This window comes from Empidonax traillii, unplaced genomic scaffold, assembly GCF_003031625.1.
Source record: "Empidonax traillii isolate 1590-97213 ecotype Southwest subspecies unplaced genomic scaffold, ASM303162v1 scaffold254:size1037790, whole genome shotgun sequence".
Taxonomy (NCBI): Eukaryota; Metazoa; Chordata; class Aves; order Passeriformes; family Tyrannidae; genus Empidonax; species Empidonax traillii.
The window spans coordinates 684,646-696,172 of NW_020955447.1; the positions used below are offsets into that span (position 1 = coordinate 684,646).

At 38.9% G+C, this 11,527-nt stretch overlaps 1 protein-coding gene across 21 annotated transcripts in view; it reads left to right on the forward strand.

Annotated features, from left to right (window-relative positions):
• Positions 1–5,596, forward strand: part of AFDN (afadin, adherens junction formation factor) — a 122,864-nt gene extending 117,268 nt beyond the window's left edge. For 20 of the 21 annotated variants that reach the window (XM_027889111.1, XM_027889110.1, XM_027889108.1 and 17 more), the window contains 2 exons: positions 2,621–2,699; positions 3,430–5,596. In XM_027889111.1, the coding sequence (XP_027744912.1) occupies positions 2,621–2,699; positions 3,430–3,574 (224 nt within the window). In that variant the 3' untranslated portion in view covers positions 3,575–5,596. Of the gene's footprint in view, positions 1–2,620; positions 2,700–3,429 lie in introns of those variants that run through there. The other variant, XR_003571795.1, reaches the window with a different exon arrangement.
• Positions 5,597–11,527: the final 5,931 nt, after the last annotated feature.

Genomic DNA, 11,527 nt, shown 5'->3' on the forward strand with positions numbered 1-11,527 from the left:
CAGTTGACGCTCAAGCCATCATTTTCCAGCAAGACACGCTTTCCTTTGTGGGGCAAATTGGTTTCTGCTACATTTGGACTGCTTCTGAAGGGAAGTGTTGAAGAGAAGCTCTGAACAGTATTGTGCAGTTTTAGTATTGCTGAAGGGTCATTAGTTTAGCTCACTTAAAAATACTGTCCCACTGATGGACTTGATGCTTAGTAGTTTCACTGTTTGGAGTCAGTACAGCACCCAAGTTGCATTAAAAAAGGTATCCACACTGATTCTCATTTTTTAAAGGTAGAAAGAAAAAGCTTCATTATTTACCCTGGTGTTGCCTGTGAGGTCTCAGGATGTAGTAGTGTCTATGGGTCCTGCAGGCCCACCTGTCACTCCTATCTGGCTCTGTCATAGGTTCCAAATCTTAAAGGAAGATGAGAGAAGGTTTTAGCTTTTCAGTGTGTTTTTGTTAGACTGGAGTATAAGCTGACACACTGGACACTACCTGCTATGTGCTACCATTACGATGCAAATAGTTCCATTATGCCTACCCTGCACATGCAGCCACTGAAAACCCCACAGTTTTGTATCAGAAGGACTCTAGCTGTGGAACACTGGATATTGCAGACAATTAGTGAGCTAAAATAAGATTAAAGACAGGAAATAGTGGAAAAAGTATCTTTAATCACTGTATCTATGTTGTAAACTTGCTCTTAGGAATATTCTGAAATGGCAGGCTTCTGACATGAAACTTTGGTACTGTATATCTGTACTGAATTTTTGTTCTTTCAAAGGACTTTCTTTTTTTAGAAATTCTTACTTGAAAACAATTATAGTAGAGTAAAATGTGCCTTCCATCACAACACATGGGCTTTCAAAGGCCCTTGCTTCTCTTCCTTATTTGGCACTTTGAAGGCTGTACGTGCAATGAATTAAACAACCCTAGAACCATCAGTCACTAGTTGTCACCACCACTCTCCCTGCCTCCCATCATCCACAACCCAGAGTGCAATTTCATATATAATTGCATTTCCCAATCCTGCTCTCTGTTAATTTTAATTGAAGAATGAATCTCATGAAAGTGAAATGTTCAGTGGTATTGTGTATGCACATTTGTTTTTCCTGGAAAACAGTCAAAAGGACAATTCACAAAGATTTGGTTAGGGTTTTGGTAACAATTACGGAATATTGTAATACGATGCTTCGCCTTTAATAGCCTAATTCATAAACCATACAACTAATTCTGAATACTCTTATTTCATAATTTTTAAAATAGCCATGAGAACAGGTTAACTTCACCTGATTGCTCAAGCTTCTATGAAGACTGCCTGCGTAACGTACAAAGCCGTTTGCACAAAATGCAGAATTCACTGTGCAGTTTACCATCTCCCATCTTGCTGACTCTGTTACATTCCTGTCCTTTACAGCTCTTTCCTGTTCTGAGTGTTAACTCTAGTGAACCACGCTTCTGCAAATTTTGCTCTCCTGCCTTCTTCCACTGGGTTTCTTAAGACCGTTGGGTCCCTTAACTAATCAAGGAAAAAGCCAACACTCAGACAGAAACTACTGACCTAGGGCAAATGAAACTCTGAACCACAGCACGTGGATCCAGACTTTCTAAAGCAGGGGAAGGTAGTACTTACATCAGTGTAAGACTCATTTCTGAGAGGAAAAAGAATCTTCATGTGCCTGACGTACCTAGCATGATTTGATCTGCAACAAATTTTTGGTGGAAAAAATTTAGCCTAGAGAACACTAACTAAATTTGCATGTGTGTTCTACTATTATATGTCTCTTGTTGAATATTTATGATAAGTTATATATACCAGTGGAAGAAGCAAACATTTCCTTTTGTACCAAAGAAGGTTCACAAGACATAACGTACAATATTGAAACCATAACTATCTAAAGACGAATCTGAGTAGTGTGCTGACACTAATTTTTAGTCTTTTCTTGACAATTATTAAGAGAATATGGTCTTAAATATAAATTAAATTATTGAAAATTTTGATTGGAAATAAAAGGTTTTGTCTTGTGGCCTTTAGAAAGAATTAATATGATGTGTAAAACCTGTTGTGTTATATCAACCTAAAGGTGCAGTGCTGCAAGAAAGTTGCTTGAAATTTAAGTGCAGTGAAGAGGGGACATCTTCTGAGTGGTACAGTTCACTTGGACTAAACTGAAACTAAAATTCTGATTACTGAACTACAAACATGGTATATACTGATATTGCTTTCAGCTTTCAAAAGAGAGCAGCTGCAGCCAACTTATTTCCTGTGGAGCTTGTCATAGGGTGACAGTGTGTTGCTCTTTCCATCGATCTCCTTGAACAACTTCTAATGTCTCTCTTACAGATAAGCCATAATAAGATAAAGACCATGATTTGGTGTGTGCTGGGTAATCTAAACAAAATGGGTTCTGACTCAAAATTAGGAATAAAAAAATTAGGCAGTTTTGAGGGGGATGGAGTTTAGTAGTAGTGGTTTTAAATATTCTAGAAGTTAGATGACCTTCTAAATTTATTTCTGATTCTAGTTTGAGATTATTTCTTGAAAGAAGCACTGCACCTTTTGAAGAAATGCAGTATGAAACTTTTGTGTTGTAACTGCAATCCTTCAACGTACTTTTTCTTTTGCATAAGGAATAAATTCATACACTGGATCTACAGGAGCAGCTGCTGGGGAAGTTTACCGGGATCCAAGAGACAAAAGATCTAAAAGGTGACATACATGAACTTTTATACCCCTGACTTGGCTAAATTCTGCAATATTTTCTGTTGTTGTTGTTGTACCTCCATGGGCTAATTATTAGTTCTGCAGTTGGCTCTGTCATGGGTTACTATAAATCACAACTAAGTTCTTCGCAAGTCCCCAGGTGATCTGAAGCACTGCTGAACAGCAGCAGATTTTGGCACTACGACTAAGTAAACCAAATGATCTGTGTAACCTGACAGCATCAACTGCTTTAGGTGTATTTATGACTCTGAACAGAACCTCTTAAGTGGGATTCTTACCAAACTTGTAATAAGTGTCAATAATGCAAGCTGTATATATGTCTCATACAAGGTTTACCATACAGCATACTGAAGGTATGTTTTGTCTTCCAGTGCTTTTTCTTGGACCTATGCCACCACAGAAAAGCTTTCTAATTTAGCCAGAACAGCAATGCTGTGCTAATACAGACAGGTCCTTAGTTTATACCTGCCCTTCACTTTGAAAATTGGCAGGCATTTCCATTCATTTTAAGATGCAAGAAATGGTCACAAGCCCATAATTTGTCTTAAGTGATAGCACAATTAAAGGTGTGTGTGGGCAACAAAACCTTGCAGAACACAGTGGAGACTCTTGCTGTAGTCAAAGAAGCTATCAGTCAATACATGTCATTAAGAATTATTATGTTTAATGGTATTGTAGATCAGAGTTTTAAAAAGTATTTTTTTTTCCTTTCCAGTCAAGATGCAGATTTACCTGGAGCACCAGAAAACCTGACGTTCAGGGAACGCCAACGACTTTTTTCACAGGGTCAGGATGTATCCAATAAAGTAAAAGCTTCTAGGAAACTAATGGAACTGGAAAATGAGTTGAACACAAAATAAGACTAAAGCACCTTATCGGATGTAATGGAAGATCTCCAAATTGAGGGATTGAGATGGGGGGCACACTACTAATGAACAGAAAATGAATGTTTTCTGAAAGGAGTGACTTTGATTCCTCTATATCTAAGACTGTTAATTAAGATTTAGAGATGTTGCAATAGCAAGAAAACTGATTACTTTGCCAGGAGCTTGTGGTTTATACAATGAAAGCACTGTAAAATTTTAAAGATATGAATCATGTGAAGGTAACTTTTTCTTTTCTCTTTTGGGGGTTAAGTTCTTGTGCACCAGATCAAGTAGCACTTGTCAAAGATAAGTTCTGTTTCCTGGTGTTTTACAGACACATTTTTGTTTTAGCTGCTGAGCAGAGAGAGTGAGAATAGCTTGAACTGCCTAAGCTAAGCTGTGCACTAGAAAATTAGTATTTTAGGTTGTTTGGTAAGAAGCCAATATTTGGGCCACCTTAAATTTGAGACTTCATATGCAAGTTTGACATACTCTATGGTGTTTATAGAATGATCATATCAATACAGATCTTACCATTACTTTGGACTGGAATAACACATATTCTGTAGAATAAAAACATTTATAGTCCTATGTATTTGTTGGGTCTAAAATGGTTGCCTATGAGTTCATCTGTAGTTATGGAAAAGTCTGTATGTTGGTGCATCCTCACTGTATGTGCTTCAGACTTTCAAGAATGTGAAGATAAAAGCCTTTGGTTAACTGTTTCATTAAAAATTACATAAGCAATAGGTAGTAGGCTACACTAGTGGCCCTCCATCAGCTAGAACCAAAATGCTAGTAATGTGTTAAAGGTGAGGAGTAATGACTTCAGTTTCAAGGTGAGCAGAATGGATACAAATGTTTTCTGACAAAGGCAGATTAGAAGTTATTAGGTAATTAGACATGGAACAGTATTGATAAGTCTGTTGTTACCAGTTCAGCAATAGATTTTTTTGTTCTGTGAAGACGTAAACTGGCATATTAGAGAAAGAGACTGAAGTGTGAAGCGTCAAATGGAATGGGAGTGGGAATGTTAGTAAGGTCATTAACAAAGCTGGTGTGCTGGCAAGGAACCATCCCCGCTCATGCCAAGGAAGCAGTGCTAGTGAGCTCTTCTTCAGTCTAGCTGGCTTTACTGACATCCTGTTACTGTTGTACTGAATACCTTTTTGGCAGTTCAAGCTATTTTTTCACACTGTAATAGCCTTATTTAATTTTAAATTGTTAATCTTTCTCCTCCCACTATTTCTTCAGCTATGCTTATGTGGCTGATGATGTTGGGAATAAGGACCTCATTGAAGTTTTTCTCATTGTGTGATGTTAAGACAATATATATTGTGATTCCAAATAAATTTTCTATTTGACAAAGCCCTTTACTGGCTTTAGATGATTTTTTTTTTCCTGTATCATATTGTTCTCTTATAAATATATATTTAGGGAATTGTGCACACTTCCAGATACAAAGGGGTAGACTTTCACTGCCTTAGGAAAGAAATCACTTTTAATAAGAGTTGTATGATAAATAAATGCAAGTTAATGAAAATTGGAGTGTAAATATTTTTTACGTATTTCAGGTTTCTTATTTGAAAGTGTGCTTTTACCGTTTCACCTGTTAAATATGAAGTAGAAGATTAAACTGGTTCAAAGTGTTAATGAAGGATCTGCATGCTTGCTATGTCTGTTCATCAGGAAAAGCAAGCCTCTCCCAATTTATCTTGAGAACACTAGCAGCCTTACAGTGACAAGCTTTCCTTAAGGAAAAAAACTTATGCTGTTGCTGAATTACTGTTGCTGCTGGATTCTGAAAAAGGCTTAGCAAAAAAATACCTATAACCTTCAGTTGAGTGGATTTGGCCGCTATTGGGCATTCGGGTCAAGTGTGAATATGTGTAAAAGTGCTTTTCATATTTGTCTGTGCATTATTATGAAAAACATCAGAACTGCTGTAGTTTCCCATTTCTACTGTATTTCACTTGCAACCTATTTTTAATAAAGTTTGTATTGTATTTAACTTTGCATTAAATGTTTTTTGTGCTGTTTGTTATTTACTTCTGTGTTCATAACAACATTATCGTAAAACAAAGGGACTCTTTTTATGTTTTGCCTTACCTGTCCTCATAAAATAAATTTACAAGCAAAGTCGGTGTGTCTCATAGTAAGCAGATGAAAACCCCAAATAATTGTTACATGGAGAATCAATGAAGGAGGCTGATCTTCATGGATCAGAGAGGAGAGTTTCTTGGCCTAGTGTTGTTTGATACCTGTGGCACTGACTAAAAGAAGTGATTTCTGCAGCTTAACCAACAATGTACGAAGTAATAAATCCCAGTGGGGGTCAATTAGGCAGGCTAGTCCTACTGTATTTGTATACTCAAGTGCAAAGTTGTTTTTCTAACAACAAAGAGGAACCTGGAACATGGCTTCTTTTAGAAACGTAAACAGTATTACATGCAGTCTCCACTGTGATTGTTGTGGTTAATGAGAGTGAGCAGTTTAAGCTGTGCCTGGGGAGGGAGCCAGGCCTCAGTGAAGTGCTGTAGATGCCTTCTGCCATAGAGGAATGTCCACTGGAGATGGAACTGAGAGCCACCCATGCCTCCTCCCAGGTGAGTACCTTAATCTGTTGAGTTGTGGGGCCTAACAGTCTGGAATTTTCAAAATCACTATTGAGGACAATCTGGATTTTAGTTGGAGATAACGTGTATAAAGGCAGGGAAGGAGACAAAGAAGCTTCACAAGGCTGGAAGTGTTTTTTAGTTTGTTGCAAGTACAGTTGCCAGGACCTCAACGTATGGCTGAGGGAAATCTTTTGTCCATGTTTTGAGTCTGTAGCTTTTGACTGTCAGAACAGCCTAAGGATAAAGAACTAACTTGAATGTAGAATGTCTAGCCTAGAAGAAAAAGGAAACAACCCATTGTTCTTCTGTATGGGAGTCCCTTAGTCTAAAAAGTGGTGTATTTGCTGAGACCATAGTTACTGCAGCTGTGAACTGAGTCGCAGAAACTTTGATTTCCAAACCAGAGCAGTTCAGGGGTTGTGGGGGTGGAACTGTGTGTAATGTGCTGCAGTGTTAATGCATTATAAGTGGGGAAAAAGTTTTGGGCTATGCCTTGCCCAGTTCAGGTTGGGTTTGCTCAATGAGCACACTGGTGTGATGCCATTGAACAATGCAGAACAGCATCTGCTTTGCTTTAGGAACAGTTGTCGTCAGCCTTGGCAGCAGAGCTCTTGGTATTGTAATTGATGATGGCCCTTGCAGTGATAACTGTGTAAGACCATTCTTTACTTCCTAATTCAATTAGATAACAGAAGTAATTAAAAACTACAGTGGTAAAAAATGAGCTTCATTAAGAGTAGTTTTAAAACACACATGGTAATTCATGGATGTGATGATATGAATGGAAAAACACTGGCACTTCCTCCTGTTTTTTCAAATGATACTGCTCTCTCAGGTGGTCAGTTAGTGGCTGTGTGGCCCAGAAGGCAAAGTCTCACAGAGTAAAAACTTGGAGTTGGGTGACTTATTTCCAGGCTCTAATGGCAGGTAAACTCCTTACGGAGACCACAGTGTCTCTGTGCACTGCTTAGAGAATCTCAGTTTATTCTTGGTAACAGATGCTCAGGACTGACCTACAGTTGCCGAAGCAAACGTCTTGCTAAAAGTGTGGAATGAAGTATTTGCAGCTTCACTGAATAATGTTTTAGGAGGTTCAAATGAACCTCCTAAAGGCTGTGTGCAATACGGCAATCTCAAGTTACCATCTGCTGAGCGTTGTGAATACCACCTCATACACGCAGTAGAAAACTCAGAGGCAGACTATCTCCATGTTTGGCACAAGAGGGTGGCAGCCTTCTGTCTTGGTACTTTTCCCAAGTGCTTTTCTACTCATTTTGTTTCTTGTTACTGTATTTGGGAACACCATAATGGACAAGTTTTATCAGAATGCTGAAGCTGGGACCCCATAGGTCTTGTGGGTTCCGCTACTGAGGTTTAAGTGAAATGCATCAGAAGTATTGAAGACAATGCTTAGTTAGTACCTAAGATTTATAATCCACTGATGGATTTTATAATCTGTGGATGGTACTTCACTAATGCTAAAATTAGTACTTAAATGTGGACTTAGGCAATTTCATTAAATTTCTGGCCCTCCGATTTCACAGAAGGGTCTGTAATAAGGCAGGGCTCTGCATTTGCAGGGGAAAGATCAAGTTGGTAAAAGTTTAAGGAAAAAACCCAAGATTTCTTCAAAGCAGAGAATTGGTGTAGAAAGTTGTGCTGGAATACAGCCTGGCAGCTGTTTCCAGAAGATAGCTGGATTTTCTATTTGTTTCTTGCCTAGATCTCACTGACAGACTTTTGTTCCTTGCCCATCAAGCAACATCTCCTAAATTCTGGAAATAGAAGGAAAATCCCTAGAGATAATTGCTGCTGTTATCATGAGTCACAAATCATGCTGTGATTTTATTTTCATTTTTTTATACAGATGGTACAATTTTTGGTACTATCCAACCTTCCAGAGGTGCATAGTTCATCAGCTGGTAAATGAACCTACCAGGGGTAAGGCCCCGCTAGACCTGCTGTTTACAAACAGAGAGGGGCTGGTGGGAGACGTAGTGGTTGAAGGCCGCCTGGGAAATAGTGACCATGAAATAATAGAATTTTCAATACTCGGAGATTCCAGGCGAGCCAACAATAAAACCTCTACGCTGGACTTCCGGAGGGCAGATTTTGACCTATTCAGAAGTCTAGTCCNGTGGATTTGGCCGCTATTGGGCATTCGGGTCAAGTGTGAATATGTGTAAAAGTGCTTTTCATATTTGTCTGTGCATTATTATGAAAAACATCAGAACTGCTGTAGTTTCCCATTTCTACTGTATTTCACTTGCAACCTATTTTTAATAAAGTTTGTATTGTATTTAACTTTGCATTAAATGTTTTTTGTACTGTTTGTTATTTACTTCTGCGTTCATAACAACATTATCGTAAAACAAAGGGACTCTTTTTATGTTTTGCCTTACCTGTCCTCTTAAAATAAATTTACAAGCAAAGTCGGTGTGTCTCATAGTAAGCAGATGAAAACCCCAAATAATTGTTACATGGAGAATCAATGAAGGAGGCTGATCTTCATGGATCAGAGAGGAGAGTTTCTTGGCCTAGTGTTGTTTGATACCTGTGGCACTGACTAAAAGAAGTGATTTCTACAGCTTAACCAACAATGTACGAAGTAATAAATCCCAGTGGGGGTCAATTAGGCAGGCTAGTCCTACTGTATTTGTATACTCAAGTGCAAAGTTGTTTTTCTAACAACAAAGAGGAACCTGGAACATGGCTTCTTTTAGAAACGTAAACAGTATTACATGCAGTCTCCACTGTGATTGTTGTGGTTAATGAGAGTGAGCAGTTTAAGCTGTGCCTGGGGAGGGAGCCAGGCCTCAGTGAAGTGCTGTAGATGCCTTCTGCCATAGAGGAATGTCCACTGGAGATGGAACTGAGAGCCACCCGTGCCTCCTCCCAGGTGAGTACCTTAATCTGTTGAGTTGTGGGGCCTAACAGTCTGGAATTTTCAAAATCACTATTGAGGGCAATCTGGATTTTAGTTGGAGATAACGTGTATAAAGGCAGGGAAGGAGACAAAGAAGCTTCACAAGGCTGGAAGTGTTTTTTAGTTTGTTGCAAGTACAGTTGCCAGGACCTCAACGTATGGCTGAGGGAAATCTTTTGTCCATGTTTTGAGTCTGTAGCTTTTGACTGTCAGAACAGCCTAAGGATAAAGAACTAACTTGAATGTAGAATGTCTAGCCTAGAAGAAAAAGGAAACAACCCATTGTTCTTCTGTATGGGAGTCCCTTAGTCTAAAAAGTGGTGTATTTGGTGAGACCATAGTTACTGCAGCTGTGAACTGAGTCACAGAAACTTTGATTTCCAAACCAGAGCAGTTCAGGGGTTGTGGGGGTGGAACTGTGTGTAATGTGCTGCAGTGTTAATGCATTATAAGTGGGGAAAAAGTTTTGGGCTATGCCTTGCCCAGTTCAGGTTGGGTTTGCTCAATGAGCACACTGGTGTAATGCCATTGAACAATGCAGAACAGCATCTGCTTTGCTTTAGGAACAGTTGTCGTCAGCCTTGGCAGCAGAGCTCTTGGTATTGTAATTGATGATGGCCCTTACAGTGATAACTGTGTAAGACCATTCTTTACTTCCTAATTCAATTAGATAACAGAAGTAATCAAAAACTACAGTGGTAAAAAATGAGCTTCATTAAGAGTAGTTTTAAAACACACATGGTAATTCATGGATGTGATGATATGAATGGAAAAACACTGGCACTTCCTCCTGTTTTTTCAAATGATACTGCTCTCTCAGGTGGTCAGTTAGTGGCTGTGTGGCCTAGAAGGCAAAGTCTCACAGAGTAAAAACTTGGAGTTGGGTGACTTATTTCCAGGCTCTAATGGCAGGTAAACTCCTTACGGAGACCCCAGTGTCTCTGTGCACTGCTTAGAGAATCTCAGTTTATTCTTTGTAACAGATGCTCAGGACTGACCTACAGTTGCCGAAGCAAACGTCTTGCTAAAAGTGTGGAATGAAGTATTTGCAGCTTCACTAAATAATGTTTTAGGAGGTTCAAATGAACCTCCTAAAGGCTGTGTGCAATACGGCAATCTCAAGTTACCATCTGCTGAGCGTTGTGAATACCACCTCATACACGCAGTAGAAAACCTAGAGGTATACTATGTCCATGTTTGGCACAAGAGGGTGGCAGCCTTCTGTCTTGGTACTTTTCCCAAGTGCTTTTCTACTCATTTTGTTTCTTGTTACTGTATTTGGGAACGCCATAATGGACAAGTTTTATCAGAATGCTGAAGCTGGGACCCCATAGGTCTTGTGGGTTCCGCTACTGAGGTTTAAGTGAAATGCATCAGAAGTATTGAAGACAATGCTTAGTTAGTACCTAAGATTTATAATCCACTGATGGATTTTATAATCTGTGGATGGTACTTCACTAATGCTAAAATTAGTACTTAAATGTGGACTTGGGCAATTTCATTAAATTTCTGGCCCTCCGATTTCACAGAAGGGTCTGTAATAAGGCAGGGCTCTGCATTTGCAGGGGAAAGATCAAGTTGGTAAAAGTTTAAGGAAAAAACCCAAGATTTCTTCAAAGCAGAGAATTGGTGTAGAAAGTTGTGCTGGAATACAGCCTGGCAGCTGTTTCCAGAAGATAGCTGGATTTTCTATTTGTTTCTTGCCTAGATCTCACTGACAGACTTTTGTTCCTTGCCCATGAAGCAACATCTCCTAAATTCTGGAAATATAAGGAAAATCCCTAGAGATAATTGCTGCTGTTATCATGAGTCACAAATCATGCTGTGATTTTATTTTCATTTTTTTATACAGATGGTACAATTTTTGGTACTATCCAACCTTCCAGAGGTGCATAGTAAAATGACTAAATAAGAGTAGTCTATGGATGCTTGGTTTTAGGTTACTAGTTCAGAGTGATAATAAATTAAGTCTTGTCTGTTACAGCCTACAGAAACAAGATCCTTAATCTCATTAATAGTGGGTGAAACCCGCAATAGGGAAGAGATTACCCATTACACTTCAGAGATGATCCTTCTGAGATGAAGCTGAGGTTTTCTGGAAAATAACATCGTTCTGACTTGATTGCTGCTGCAGGATAAGCAGTACATTTAAAAATCACAGCTCTCTGTCAAGAATTGTGAGTCACACCCTCCAAGCTACTAAATTATTCTCCCCAAAATAGCTGATGTTGATAAAATCCTGTCTGCCTTACTTAGTGCCAACATCTTGTAACATCCACAGCATTGCAGCACTTTTGAACTCTTTTTTTAGCCTTTATCCATTTGTCAGTTCTCATTTTTCCAGCAACGCAGAACTAGTTGCAAGGACAAACCACTGAGTTACGTTCTTGTATCCCAAACCCA